The 16,244-nt window shown below is 36.6% G+C and overlaps 1 protein-coding gene across 2 annotated transcripts; it reads right to left on the minus strand.

The window, feature by feature from the left end:
- Positions 1–1,921: 1,921 nt before the first annotated feature.
- On the minus strand, positions 1,922–13,354 carry LOC103714836 (GRF1-interacting factor 2-like). Of its 2 annotated transcripts, XM_088711922.1 has the most exons (5): positions 12,889–13,354; positions 9,633–9,709; positions 2,964–3,023; positions 2,650–2,734; positions 1,922–2,568 (listed from the first exon to the last, which is right to left on the minus strand). In XM_088711922.1, exons 1-5 carry the CDS (start codon positions 12,964–12,966, stop codon positions 2,155–2,157), a joined length of 714 nt encoding a protein of 237 aa, XP_088568048.1. In that variant the 5' UTR covers positions 12,967–13,354; the 3' UTR covers positions 1,922–2,154. The 2 variants fall into 2 exon arrangements, with proteins under 2 accessions (XP_088568048.1, XP_038990257.2); XM_039134329.2 differs by lacking the exon at positions 2,964–3,023 and having other exon boundaries at positions 12,889–13,294.
- Positions 13,355–16,244: the final 2,890 nt, after the last annotated feature.

Raw genomic sequence — 16,244 nt, forward strand, 5'->3', positions numbered from 1 at the left:
TTGAATCCTGTTGGCACACCACACCTAATGGTGAATTCATTAAATAAATATAAATTTTATAAGTTATTACACCATAACGTGCGTACATATTTTAAAAATAGTACGAAAGTTTTGAATCTTAGACACCTAAGAAATGCTGTTCTTATTATAAAAATACCAATAAACAATGACGGTTACTTAAGTCTCTAATATATGTTAATGTGGCAAGAGTAACATTCGTTGTATCGGTGCCATATTAGTATAGCATTAGTATAGTATGGTACAAATATTTTTTAGTATATCGAACGTCGGTATGCCATCCGTACCAGTACCGATACCAAATTGATACAGTATAACATGAATGGTATTATTTGGTATGGCATACTATGGGCAGGAGTTCAAATTCCAAAACAACATAACGGCCGTTGTAACCCTATTTCAGGGTTATCGTAAGCCGTGATTAAAAGAAATGTTTCAGCTGAATGAGAGAGAAGAGAGATAAAAAGCTGGGCCATTCTGGCTCAACTAATTGGGAAAATGGGGACAACTTTTTCAGGTAACATCCCAACATCCCCGCAGCCCTCCTTTTCCAGTCACATCCCAACATGTTGACCGTGTTGTGGTTGGAATGGTGTTTAGAATCTTCGGTATATGGCTCTACAAATTAGGATGAGAAGCCATCAAGCCAATGTTTGGCTTATTCCCACCATCTGACCTCTTTCATTTCATATTAGTCCAAAAGGGATCAACGGAAACGTTCCACATTAGCTGAGTGAGATTACCGAGCTGCACTACTCAATAAAAGATTTCTGAGCTGCTCCAGTATCGCTTTTCATGTAAAACATCTTCCCTACATTTTTATTCTCGCTCAACTCTCAGTGCCCATCTTCTTCCGCACTCACCCTACCCCATCCACGCCAGCGCCCAGCCTCGCCAATCTTATTCTGAAAAGCCCAGGCTCACCTCCATCCAAGCCAGATGGATAGGGGTTGCATCTTCCACGCCAAAGAAGGATTCACCTTACCCCGCACAAATGTATCCACTATTGGATCATGCAATAGCCGCTTTAAGATCTAGACAAGTGGATGGACGAACGAAAAAGTTTGGAGTGCTTCGACACCTGTGTAGATCTAATGGTCCGCATCACGAAAAAAGATTAATCATTTTTTTTGCATGAAAAATATAACTCGAACCCAAGTCAGAGCCGAAGCTCTTGAACAGACTGAGCCATCTCTTGGTGCTTGCATTTTCCTTTCAGACGGCATACCTGTGGAGGTTTTCGACAAACTTTAAGAGTAATTAACTTTAAAAAAAAAAAAAAAACTCGAATCTTGAACACTTGACAACATAGACCTTCTGCGCCAAATATATGATTAGGATTTTGGACATCACCTCATATGGAGCTCCAATGATGACTCCAAAATATCATGGAAATTCATCCACAGCAGACCTACAAGAGTTCCTCAACCCTTTGGATTATGATTCCATAGGTTACCCATGTTCTCCCGCACCAGAATGGAAGGATTGCATTAAAGTAGATGAAACTTCACAGTACAGGAAGGATGAACGCCTTAAGTGATGAGTCACCAGGTGCCACCACAGATCTGCAACAGAGTGTGCCCCCAGACCATCTACTAGACCAAGTCATTCCGTTTTTTTCATGGTTGCTTCCATCTGTTGATTAGGGATTCACGGCCATAGCTGATTGCGGCTACATAGTTTTGCCCCTAACATCCCACAATACCATGAGATTCACAAGCTTGCATCTTCCCTTGGAAATTCTAAAGAATCACTGCAGAACCTATCATAGTTGTTCATTTAGATTGTCAGGTTAAGTTGCAGTGGCGTTATCCAGTGATCCGGATATTGGATACTGCTGGTTATCAACTTAACCTGTTACTTTGGTAGAATAATTAGCATGTCGCCAACAAAACTACAGATGTATAAAATCACAGAAGATATTCATCACGATACCATTCAAGTACTCATAAAAGTCAAAAGGACCAACCTGGACAACTGAAGGTTCAAAACCAAAAACATCAGTCAAGCGCATAATTACGACCATTTATCAGAAGAGGCAGAAAAGGTCACCATTGGATTGATCATTTGGTTATATATACCGTGTTTTCAAAGCTATCTTTCCAGAGCTCAAAGCTCATGGTGTCTTTAGCATCTTCAGGCCTTTTCAGCTAAGTTTGGTTCGCCATCCCTGTTTCTCCCTGTCCCTAAGTTCCTTTGGTCATCAGCAGCAGCGGCAGGTTCAGAGGCGGCACCACCTGCATCTTGCTTGCTTCCTCGGCCATCCACTGAGCTGCTAGGATTGCTGATTCCCTGTGGGAACTCAGCTAAGTTTGGAGCTGGCCGGTGGTCGGCGCTACCTCCATGAGATGGCTCAGCATGCATGGCATGCATGCCATTGGTGGCACCAGGTCTCATGCCCATATGCCCTGGAAAAGGCAGCACTTGTGGTTGGTGGTGAAGCTGCTGTTCCTGCATTTGTGGACTGAATTGCAAAGGAGCCCTGGGAGGGAACATTGGTCCCTGCTGCATGTAATGGCCTCCTTGTGGCATTGTTCCATGTGGCATCATCTGCTAGCAGAAAGGTATATGAGAGGATAAACACGAACCAGTGAAAGATATTATACTCCTACCACATGGTTTGTAACTAACCTGAGGACGAGCTGTAGGTGCCTGTGGTTGGGCATCTGCGATTGCAGCCAGATACAGCAGATTCTTTTGAAGTTGAGCTTGGTACCTGCTCCATGACCCGTACCATCATATCCACATTTACTTTAAGAGATTGAAGGAAAAAGAAAAACAAACTTGGAATAGTTTCTCAAGCAGAACATTCTCTATAAATAAGTCAATTCTGGTATCTATATCAACCAAAAACAACACTCCTAGTCGATTCAGATGCATGGATAAAAAGACTCAAGCATATAATATCTCATGAGAATCACCACAATCGTGAGGCAGAGACATATCATATCATGAATCTTCCTAGTCTTCTTTGGAACACCATGTAGTCAAAATGTAGCAGCAGCCTAATCATGATAAAAGTAGTAGTTTAGAGATAATACATGCACAAAGAAATACAAGGCTAAAATAGACGACAAGCATAAAATAAGAGCCCTTTCAAAAATATAAGGGTGCTCAAGACGACCAAGCACCACACATGGACTGCTAGACAACTGGATGAAACATGATAGTAAATTTTTGCAGTGAAATGAAAATGCTGCCAAGAGAGCAGGGATTGACTTTGTGAGGAACAACGGCACACAAATATGGGCCTTCAGCCTTCTTAAATTGGCATCATGTGTAAGATATTTAGATGGTGGAGCTTCTTCCTGTCCAAGATGGGTTTGAGCCTGCAATGTTTGCAGTGAAATGAAGACACCAGGCAGGCTGAGATTGATTTTGTGAGGAACTATGAGGGCAGACAAATATGGAGGAGCTTCTTCGTGTCCAAGAAGGGCTTGAGCCGGCTCTTCAAGATGGAATTTCGAATGTCTGGATTGAGTTTGACTAGGTGGTGTTTGCATAAAGTTAAGTATGTTAGACCTGTCAAAATGGAACCAATTCCTATAGTAGTCAGATGGTTTCTTTAAAAGACTGAGGAGACACAAGTCTCATTTAATTCAAAGAGAAAAGAAGATGGCGTACTGCCAACAAAATGAGCACCATCGTTAGGGAGGGAAATGGGCTCGAGCCGGCTTGAAGCCCATCTAGCTCGAAACCCATCGGGCCGGGCCAGCTTCAGGCTAGGCCCGAAAGAGTTCAAACCGGAATTGGGCTTAAATGTAGAACCCATTTGTTTTTCGGGTTGGGCTCGGGTATGTCACTGGCCCGGCCCGACTTCAAAGCAAAGCTCGAATTTAAGCCCGAATCAATTTATTTTTGCATGTTGTTATTTAGAGAGAATAATGAGAAAGTACAGAAAAAATTAAAATGAGTTTCGTTTAGGACAATGTATCATGTATCATTTACTTGCGTTATAGGAGAGAACCTAATTTTTAACTAGCTCATTTTTTTATAAAACATTAAACTTCAATCGGATTCAGACTGAACCTATTTTGGCCCAAATGGGTAACTCAGGCCGGCCCAATCGGGCTCGGGCTTAGGCTTGGATTATCCAAAAAATTTCGGGCCTAAGCCCGACACGAAATCCGAAAAAAATAATCGGGCCAGGTTCAGGTAGGGGCATAGCCCAACTCGGCCAGGCCCACTTCCAGCCCTAACCACAGTTGAGGTAGGCCTGCAACTAGGCCGGATGGGACTGGGGCAAGCATGACTACGACTTGAACCCCCTAGCTCCTCCTATTTTATGGGCAACAATTTTAGACCAAACCCACTGACCAACCAGGCCAGGTCGAGTTGGGTCAATGAACAATTTTTTAGATCCAATGCATCATTTTGGCCAGGTCATATCTAGCCCAATTTGGGTCTAATGCAAGATAAGAAAAAATCGATCACTCTTTATTACATATTTAGAAGGAAAATTAATAGTTGCATGGATAACAAGTGAAAGAACTAAAAGTAAATATTAATGTGAATTTCCACTACTAATATTGCCAACAAGAACATAGTTCAACCTTGGTTAAACCTTCAACCTACAAATAAATAGCCAGAACATCCAACCTACAACTAAATATGGCAATGGGGTGAAAGGTAGAGGTTTTAGGAATTTTAAAAATTAAAAGTTGGATACGGGTGGGCAACATCCATTCAGGTCATCTAACATAACCCATAGGGTTGGACACGAAAACATATGACCCAAATCTAACCTGATTTTTCAAGATATCCCTAGTTGGAGGCTTTGGCACCTAGTTGGAGGCTTCCTATCAAGATATCCTAGTTGAGGCTTTGGCACCTTCAAGAAATCCATATCCGAAGAATCTACTAGTTGATACTATGCAAATTAGGAACTTCCAAGGATAGGGCTGAAAACGGATTAGATACTGGTATATCCATATTTTTCAATGAACATGAATATGGATACGAATAACAAACATATACCAAAATTAGTACCCATATTTGTTCTAAACAAATACGGAGACGAATCGGATATTAAGTATATCCATATTTATTTTAAACGGATATGGATACAAGTCGGATATTAGTTATATCCACATTTTCTTTATCCAAACACAAATATAAGTTGGATATCATTCGTATATAAATCAAATGTCAAGTATAATTCAATAATTTAAACTAAATAAATGATATAATCATAAAGGATGGGTAAGAAATCCATATCAAGATTGCAAGCAATGTATAAACAAAGTAGTGGTCTAAGAAGGAATTATTAAACTTGCATATAGACCAATTTGACCAAGGGTTTGGATCACTGATCCTACCCTATTTGTATTAAAAATATATTAAAATTTAAAACTATTTAAATAAAAAAATATAAAGTATTAAAAGTTTTCTATATTCAATACCATTATTATGTTTTAATTGTAGCATGAATAAAAAGATTCATGGATTATCTATTTTAAATATTTTAAAAAAAATATGAATATAGCAATATATTGAAATTATTGATTTTTGAATATTTTAAACAAAAAGGTCATCAAAATATTATAAAAAATAAAAAAATAAAATTATTCATTTTTATTTTTTTGTCAAAAGGAAGAAGATTTGAATTTTTTATGAAAATAATTAATTATTAAAATATGAAATACCATAATATATTTGAAATGACCATATTTTATAATGTGAACAAGTTTGAACAAGTATAATAAAAATTAGTTATATATTAGAAGTCAATATTGTCATAAACCTTAATATCTGTACCCAATTCGGATTCAAAAAACAAACTGAATATTCGTATCCGTATCAGATATCCAGCAAAATTGTACGTACTATCCGAATCTATATCCAAATCCAATTAGATACAAGAATTTCTATCTGAATCCAATCCAAATTGAATATGAAAATGGATTTGGACGAATAACAAGCGACTTGTTTTTCACTCCTATCCAAGGATAAAACTTTTTTTTTTAAGAGATTTCCTAATGTGGGAAAGCCTAGAATAAGATTTTTGCTCATGGAATTTTTTTGCACTACAATTATACATGAAGTTTTACCCTTATCATAAATAGCTTGGATAAGGTTCATTGTCTAAGCAAGTGGAAAAAAGATAAGATTGACAAGAACTGGGCCAGCATGCCCAAGTTTGCCACTGAGTAGGAGTGGCACGATCTCATTGTGGGAAGTTGCTTGGCCATGTCGAGCATACTCCAACAGCCAGACAAACCAGCATCTCCACCCACTCTGCAACCTCTACCTCTGCCATCCCCTCCTCAAAAATAGCAGGTTCTTAGACAACTGATATTCTTACATATTGAAACCAAGATATTTGTTAAATTTTCTTATGTTATCTCAATTTTTTCCTATATTAGTTAATTATTCATCAGTTGTAGATTTATTCACATTATCTAAAACTAATTCAAGAAACATTTAAGTTACATATTGAAGATGTTATATATGTTAGTACCGGCGGTGTTGCTTTTGTTTTGGTTCATAGTTTTGACACTCTCATGCTTGTATTCACCTGAACTAATATATCAGCTATCTAAATTTCTTTATTTTCGTTTCTTAAATTTAGGTATTTAATTTATTATCCGACTTTGGTGAATCTTCACAGTGTCTCCTAAAGTCCAATCTTTTGAATCTAGCTGAATTGTTCCCAAACATCAATTTGTAACTATGGTTATTAACTATTCTGTATAAATTAGCATGCATAATGATCACTATTTTTTTTTTGTCCAGGCTTTGTCAAATCCTTGAGCAGTCTTGCTGGTCTAAAGGTGTCCTGCTGCATTGTTCCATGACCATATGGGAGCTCAGTTTTTCTGTCTCTAAAGCCACAATTATCAACATGTCTTAAAGCAACCACCAAAATATATACCTTCACCTCGTGTTTTCGGAGGTTCAATTTTAGTGTATAAATTCCAAAAAGAAAATTTGACCCCACATCCCAAGCTTAACTTCCAAATATGTAGCCTACCATAGATAGCAATATTTAATTTTGACACAGAAAATACTTGTCCAAACAAAAAGAATTTTAAATACATTTTTTTAAGCTTAAAATTCTATCTTCTTGTTTAATCTCAACTTAGTGATCACTTCAAACATAGTATAAATTCAATTATTGCCATCCATGTAAGATCCATATAACCTTTACTTTTTCTAACAAAAACTTTCAGATGGCTATAATTGGTATTGCAGTCAAAAACTCAGGGAATCTTATATGAAGTCTAAATTATGATCAAATCGCAAATACTTGGGTAATGAAAATAGGAAAAAAAAAAGGCACTACCACAAATAAGAAATGATATATATGAAAACAAATTGTCTTAATCTTCTGGAATGTATCTCAAAATTAGACAGGTTGTGCTTTTTAATGACCCATCCAATTCTAAACATCTTATAAAAACTCACGATAATTATTCCCAAGAAAGGGTTGAGACAGGAATGTGAGGGTTAACTCGATTGAATTACATGTCATTTTTTTCAAAAAATCTAACATGTTTTAAGATTAATTTCTACAATATTTTTCTAAAACAGATTGAGATCGTATTCAATGGTATATGAATATCCACATAGTGGCAGGTTCTCTAATTCAAAGCAATTTGTCAACATGTGTGAGTCTTCATGATTATAAAAATGGCCATTTTCTTGCACATCACCTTGATAATTAAATTATCCAGCCAGTCTTTATCCATTTTTTGTATTACAGCACCAATAGTTTATATTATAACCGAAAACTGCAGTTATTACAGAGGGAGAAAATGAAGGAGATCCTCTCATCTCCTACACAGGTAGAAATAGGATAGAGAGGAAAACAAAGTATCTGAATAAAAACTACCAAAGCTTTTCAATCAATCTCTGCAACTAACCATGATATATCTTCCAAGCCCAGACTTCTATGCTTGAAACTTCACCTACTTCTTTGTCCACTCTTCTCAAGACAAACACTTTGAACATTTTTAATCCTTGGTATGAAATAAAGAATAGTTAATTGAATCAAGCAACAAACACTGGATGCCACAGCAAATCGAGCAATTAAAAAGTAAACATCCGATATTGTCATTCTCAAGCATACATATAAAATGTTTCATGCCAAACTGAGAAGGCAGGAGATAACTGATGATTAAACATTACTAAAAAGTTTCAAACCTTAGATTTCATACAGCTAAGATCCTAAACAAAACCAAAATAAGCACATAAAAAAGTCTTCCAAAATAAGCGTATAAAAAGTTGATGAATTGGCTCTAGCGACAAGCATTGAACAAAAATCAATCATTATCCCCACAAAATTGTGAGTTTGCTCCACATCTACACTAAAATTTACCTATTCAGTATATTCTTCCGCCCAATAGAAAACTTCAAATAAACCTATGCTTGACCTCCAACCTCATACTCTACCATACTAACTTTTATAAGATCCATTCTTTTTATGATTAGTAGTACGGAAGACGATAGTTTAAATTCATCTATTTCTTTCTCATTTGAGATCCATATAACCTTTTCTTTCTTCCTCTTTTTCTTCCATTTTTTTCTTTAAGATGACTTTTACTGGCAGTACAATTATAAATTGATAGACTCTTGTAGGAAGTCATGGATTTAATCAACAAATATCTGAATAAATTAAATAAAAGATGGGAAGAAAAAATTGATAAGCTATTGTTAAATCAATCATCTCGCTATATATGTAAGGTGGATATTGCACTTAAAATGTATGTTCCGAAACTTGTTGACACAGAGGGCTCATAAAATATGTGTAACACTTCTTCCCACAAATGAGAAAAGCCCTGGAAACTACCATAGCTTCCAATAATAAGGAAAGGCAACAGCTTTCATCTTAGGTATTAAACCAAGTTGCAATATGTAAAACAACGAACTGATGTATAACATTTTTATGTGGTTAGGGGTGAAACATGGACTAGATAATATCCATGTTATATTTGAATCTATCCGTTTTTGAACACAAATTTCAGCATCCGACTAATATCCATATCCGTGTCCATATCCGTCAAAGAAAAATCGATCTCCATGTCTATCTGAATAATCCAATTCTATTTGCAATCCTATTTAGTCTTATATAGTTCTCATAAATTTTAAAGGAAAATAAATGAGAATATTAACATGTACCTTACTTAATTTACCTTCCATACAATAATATTTTCAATTTGGTGGTTCATAAAGTTTAACTATCTCTTTTATATCCATTTATTATTTGTACTTTCAACATCCAGTTTGTTTTTGTATCTGTCTAAAACAAATATGGATATAAATTTTAGCATCTGATTAATATCCATATCTGTATCCGTATCCATTTTCTTCAAGTAAAAATAGACACTGATATGGATATACTGATATTCAATCCGATTCCAGCTCTATCTATGATGTTTGTATCTCATTCTGACTAGCACCATAGTGAAGCATGCTTACATGTTACATTATTCATAAAATTCAGTTTACTGAAATTTTGGTTGTCAATGATCATATAAAGATATAGTCATGATTTGATAAAAATTGAGATTCATGAGAAGATTGTGTATTTGTGTGCAAGAGAGAGAGAGAAAAAAAACAAGTCTAAGGCTGAAAACATTCCAAGTGTAAAATTGTGTTAAACAATCACTTACTGAGCGCATTCTGTTAGCTTCCCCAGATTTTGATTATCCAGGATTGCCAAAATCAGCTGCTTGTTTTCATCCAGGTACTGCATCAAATACAAAACAGTAGTGGATTAGGCTAAATTTTTTCTTCCCCACTCCGATCAACTTCAATTGGATGCAGGGATTAAGCGCATGATAGATTTGATTGCATGATAATACAGGGCAAAACAACAATGGCATAACAGAAAGACGTGATTTTATTAATGGAAGGAAGGAAGACAGAATATGACAATTAACATAGGCATTAACTAATTGAATCTAGAGAAGAAGGACTATATTATTGTTACACAGATCAAAGAGCGCATATATATTAACTATATCCAAAACCAACAAGTGCCAACCCACTGTTTGGGCCCATTACAAATCTTAATTCAGTCATCCTCTTACTTGAGGCCATATCTCTTACCCACTTATATAAAAATTTAAGAAATACAGAAACAAAGAAGTAGCATAATTTGACCAAATGCTTCAACTAGTCCTGATATCATCAGTGCCTACTTCATCTTAATTTTGGTTCATACGATATGTGGTTTTTCACAATCTAACTTAAGCAAATGCTCACATTTTAAAATCCATTCTAATGGATCAAAAAATACAAACTTTTGTAGGATTTTCTGTTGTAAATATGATAAAGGCATGTCACCACAGCACTAGAACTGAATAACTATTTCAGGTTTTAGGGAAGTTAGATGCCAAAAAGAAAATGAAAGAATATGAAGGAGCAAACAAGAAAAAGCCAAACAGGAAGAGAAAGATGTGCTGGTGGTGGGCATCCAGATGTAGGTTATCCTTTTTTTTGGGGGGTAGTTATATGCTCAACCTGATGTTTTTTATACCAGAGATCACAGTTTTCTTAAATCTACGATCGCTATTGCACTCTAACATTATATTTGGTTCATGAGAATGAAATAAAACAAAAATAGGAATCATAATGGAACGGTTAAGGAGTACAGGGAATCATAATTGTCATTCTTATTCTATTTTTTGAGCACAAAATGAAGGATTGAATGGAAAGGGTATAATAAGTCAGTTCTAACATTTAATCTAGCTAATTATATTTTAAAATAAATTTAACTTTATATTATTTTTACTAAATTCTTGACCAAGGAATAGCATCAAATTTTAGAATAACAAGCATCATAATTGCTTTGGGATGTGGTTTAGTTCCAATGCATAGCGGAAATAGTGTTTCCACACCCCAATCCTGTGATTCATGCGCAGCATGTGGGGCCCAAAGTGCTGCAATGACACACAAATCTCAAGGAGGACAATGGACAAGATTGGGGTGTAGTGGATATTTCTGTTGTGCAGCAGACCTAATCTGCACTCTTGTTTTGGAGGCTTCTGTTATTATAATGGACTTCAATGTAACAGTCATTATAATGTTATAACGGCCATTACAATTTTCACAATTCATCTTAATAGAGCAACATCTTTTAATTTCAAATGTTAACAAAATTTTCATTTCTATTTTATACCCAAGATGCCGCTAAGTGATTTATACCAAATATGTTATTTATTTTCATTTTATACAACAAATATAAATAATTAGTTCATAGCAAGAATGTCATTCATTTTCACTCCTATGAGAATTATCATCCCTCCCAAGCAGAATCACATGTCCTTTATTCTAGAGAACGGTAATTCCAAAGGTGTGATGATTTAGTTGTTGCACAAACCAAAAATTGGAATGAGGTAAAGCTAGAATCCGCATTTTACTCCAGCCCTCCTTCCTTGAAACAAAAATAGCACAAACGAAGAGATGACCAAATCCTTTCTTAGGATGGATGCTGGGGATTGCGAACTTCTAAGGTTATTAATAAATTAGTGGTGATTATATAAACATTTGGAGATAGGACCTTTTCTTTTCATGTGATTTCCCTATGTCTGCTTTCTTTTCTTTTACTTTAGATATCGAACCTTATACATCCAAAATTAGAACAAATCTGTTCATATTACCCTTTCTTTTTTCACAACGGTTCTAATATACCTCTATTGTTCCAAGCCCCTTTTTAACAAAGTCTAGGATCTGCAATACATATAATTAAGTTTCTTCAGCTATGAGCCTAATTGTGCAATTCAAATATGTTATATCACAGTTTAGAGACGGTCAACCAGCAAAATATATCTTAATAACCTTCGGCATAAAATTTTTATCCCCTGGAACTTCTCAAAGGTTTTAGAGTATATTCCCCTTCAATCAAAAATAATTCATCCCCCTTACTTTTATCCCAAATTTGATTACCCCACCAACACAGGTCATAACATCCCAAAGTACAGCAAGCCGTAACTCAAGTAATTCAATCCATTACTAAATCTGAACATTCCTTATCTATGTTACAATTATAAAGCAAATTTCGGTGTTTGGGCATGTTGGTTTTGCCAATGGTTAAAAATAATAGTCATGAAACACGAAAATCTAAAAACATGACAAGTTTTGGTACGGGTATTTTTGTACAGAACATAAAAAGTATTTGTACAGTATTTCTGTAATCCCCCAAATTCAGGCTTCTCTTGTCTCTCTATCACTTTTCCCAGAAGGCACTTTGATGAAAAAAAAGAAATCTCCTTCCCCTGTTTAAAATGTCCAACTTAATTCCCTGCATCAACTATTCTACAATCATCAAGTCATTTTTAATTGAGAGGGCCGCAACATGTGCCCAAGAGTGTAACTGAAACTTCAAAGGTGATTTCAAAAAATAAAAAAATAAAAAAAAAATAAAAAAAAAATAAATCAAAGGTGGCTTCAGAGCCTAAACGCCTATTTCGCCACAGCAATTCATCAAGAAACCTGAATCATGGCCTTTTCTAGTATGCTCAGGGCACGTATGGCATTCATTTTCCATTTAAAACATGTACTTCTCGAGGACAAGTAGCAATTCAATTAAAAAAGACCTGGGCACAGACAGTACGAGTTCATCAGAAACCAATCGGAGTTAAGATAATTTTTAACAAAACCAATGACTCGATTAAGCATAAAAGTCTCAACAAAATCGACATCATTCCATGCGGTATATGTACAAACACGAACCCTAGTTAATTTTATAAGCATAATATATGGTTCAAATCATCAAAAAGGAAAAATAAAATCAAAGAGAGGGCATCAAACCATAACCCCTAGCGGTAGCTGGCACGTACGCAGAAAAAAAAAAAGGATTCGTAATAAATCAAGAAGATAGGAGTGTCGAGGAGGGGAAATGGGAGGTAGGAATAAATGGAATACCTTCTGAATCTGTTCGGTGGTGATGTTCTTGGCGGACATCGGAGGCATGGGAGCCATCGGATGCGAAGGTTGCTGCATGCTTTATCCCACCTCTCTCTCTCTCTCTCTCTCTCTCTCTCTCTCTCTCTCTCTCTCTGTTTTCTGATACCTATTCTCCCTTGCTATTCTATGTATCTATATCCAGGATATCTTCCTAGAGGAAGGATGGAAGGTCTTCTTTATCGAGGGATAGAAGGGAAAAGAAAGAAATGGCGGCAGAACAAGGGAAGAAAGGTCGAGAGAATGGAGAAGAAGGGAAGAGAGGAGCAGACCAAGTAAGATTCTTTAGTCCGAGCGATGAATTGAATAGGTGCGGTTGACGACGCGGTCGCTTGTTTTAAAGCCTGAGTCAAGGGCAGATGGAATTCATGGCGCGGGACCGAGAACCGACGAGATGGGAACGGTGCAGCCCTCCTAAGCCGATATCAGGTTCTTAAAAAATAAATAAATAAATAAATAAATAAACTTATGGAGATGTTTGGATCGGACCGGATCGGATCGAACATCTTTCAAATTGACCGGATCATATGGACAATCTGAGTCAAATTCATAAGTAAGTATGTAATTAGTAATTAATTATAAATTTATTTTAAAAATAATTGAAATTTAAAAAAAACAACTTAAATGTAAAATTTCATCAAAAAGATTTTAACTTCACCCAAGAAGTTGATCATTCCCTTCATCCTAAGTTTTCTCAATTCGTAGAATATAACCTTATTTAAATTAATCTTTCTGTTTTCCTCAAAAATCTTATCTCCTCTAATCTATTTTCACTTAATTGTTTTTAAATATTTATTATTTGTTTTTGGAGGGTCCTTTATTTTTAAAATATTATCAAGTATATCAATACATACTTTTAAAAAACATAGTTTGTAAACTTGGAATCTTCCTAATTGCTATGTGGGTCGAGATAATCAAGATTTAAATACCTTGCTCCTAGGGATGCAGACTAATCAACTTGCCCACGAGCAGCTCAGGCTTCATTCAATAACAGATTCGTTCAAAGTTCGTTAGTAGAATGCCCCCCAAAAAAAAACCCGAACAGAAAGTACCAAAAACTAAAGAAGTTGGTTAGTAAAAAAGGAGTCCAACTCAAGTAATTGGGTTAATGCCAGCTTAAACTCTTAATCAATTCTATCAGCCAAGCCAAGCAGCTCAAAGCTTAGCTTGGATAATTTGCAGCGTTACTTTTTTTTTTTTTTTTTTTTTGGTAAATGAATAGGAGGGGAGAGGGAGGGACCAGCCCACCCACGTAGCAGCCCCATTACTAGGCCCCCTTTCAACTAGGGAATGTTCGATACAGGTCGCAGGTTTCGCGTGCCTTTTCCGACCCGTGGGCTCACCCCACTGGGTTCACTGCCTCACGTGTGGGTACGTTACCCCAGTGCCACCTTGGTACAAGTGGAAGGAAAGCGTAACCGCCAACAAGCCAGCCGGGCATAGGGCATCCGGTCCCCTCATTTAATTGACGCCCGCGCGTTTCAAACCCGGGCAACTTGAGCGGAATTATCGCCCCCTTACCACCAGGCTACTACCTTGGTGGCAATTGTAGCGTTACTTCACTCTCCGAGACTCCCACTGATACTTGAGACCAGACAACAACTTATCTGTAAGACCCAGTCAACTGGGCCCGGTCAACTTGACCGGCCCAGTCCTTTTGGCCAGACCAAAAAAAAAAAATCGGCATGTGTTATGCACATGCCTTCCGATGAGAGTCTTCTTCCTCCACGAGATAACTGAATGGAATCCGACTCTAAGCCAAATTCCAGTCAAGACCAGTTCTATTTAGAAACTCTCCCTGACTCTTCTCTCACACTCGTCGGAGATCCAGGCCTGAACAGAGCTCTTTGCCGAAGATTGTTTTGTTTTTTCTCTCTGAACACTAGTTGCTATCAATGCTATTATCACTGCCATTCACCGCCGGAAACTAGGTAAGGTCTCGGGTTTGATCTACATTCTCCTCTTTCTTTTGAACTCCTTAGAGCCTTGATTCTAACCGGTGATCGTCGAATTTGGGGAAAAAAAGGAGATGCTATGCCTCCCCCGTTTTCGGAAAACTAATCTCTTTCTCTTTCGATTCCGGTTGTTTCTTGTGGTGGCTTATAGCCTTGGTTGGAGTTCCGACTGCTGGGACATATTGATTCCTTGAGATAAGGGAGTGGAACCCCGATTTTAGGAGGATTTTCCCTCATCGCTAGTTGCCATCGACCGCTATCCACAATGGCTGACCGTGGGTCCCTAACCCCGAGCACCACCTGCAGCTACCGTCTTCCTTCCTCTTTATTGGTTAGAGAGAAGCTTTCTTTTATCTCTTTTCTCTCTCTTCCCCATTCTTTCTCTCTCTTATTTATCTCTTTGTTTGGACTCTCTCTTTAGGGTTGTTGGACCCTGCTTCTCAATGATTTTTGGATTGACCTTGGTGAATGGTCCTGAATCTAGGGTCGTCGGGCGGCAAGCCAGCCCCACCCTGGCCCTTGCCAAACACTGTTATATTTGATCACCTCTGATCTTTGTTGAATCATCCGTGCCCTAATCTGAGCATAATTCGATGAAATCACCTTGATCAGACAATGGGATGTCGGGCACTCCTGCTTGGTCAGCCTGTGAGAATGTTGGAATTTAGAATTTCTATGTTTAAAATAATTATAATAAAATTTTAATAAAAAATATAATTTTGGAATATTAGTCTCTAAGAAGGATTTTTGGAATTAATTGGATCTATTAGTTGGACTGCATTCGTAAGGTAAGTAATGTAATCCCTTCTCTAGATTTATTAATAAATTGTAAATATTTTATGAATCAAATTATTCTTGATTTATGAATTTGATGCATGGTGTTTTAATATTTATATATTTTTTAGAATATTGTATGATTCTTCGTTAAACGTATTGGTTTTGATAAAGATTGTGTTTGATTGATTTTGATATCGCATCTTATGATTTGGAATATTAAATATGTTTTGAGAAAAAAAAAGTTTTGAATTGAATCAGATTTGGACTCACAGCCTAATTATATTTTGAATCCTTACAAGTGGGGGTTGTACGTTGGCACTTCGATACTCTACTAGTAGAGATTATACGTTGTCATTTAGATATTCTGCCAGTGAGGGTTGTACGTTGGCACTTAGATACTCTGCCAGTGGGAGTTGTATGTTGGCACTTCGATAACTTACCAGTATGGATTGTATGTGGGCACTTCGATACCCTGTCAGTAAATATTGTACGTTGGTATTTTAATACCTTGTTATTGAGGATTATGCGGTGGCACTTTAATGTGAAGGCGATTAGAGACAAAATTTTAATAATTTTGTTTAGATT

The sequence above is a fragment of the Phoenix dactylifera genome, chromosome 15 (genome assembly GCF_051530095.1).
Source record: "Phoenix dactylifera cultivar Ajwa chromosome 15, Ajwa_hap1_PhDact_Kaust_v1.1, whole genome shotgun sequence".
Classification (NCBI taxonomy): Eukaryota; Viridiplantae; Streptophyta; class Magnoliopsida; order Arecales; family Arecaceae; genus Phoenix; species Phoenix dactylifera.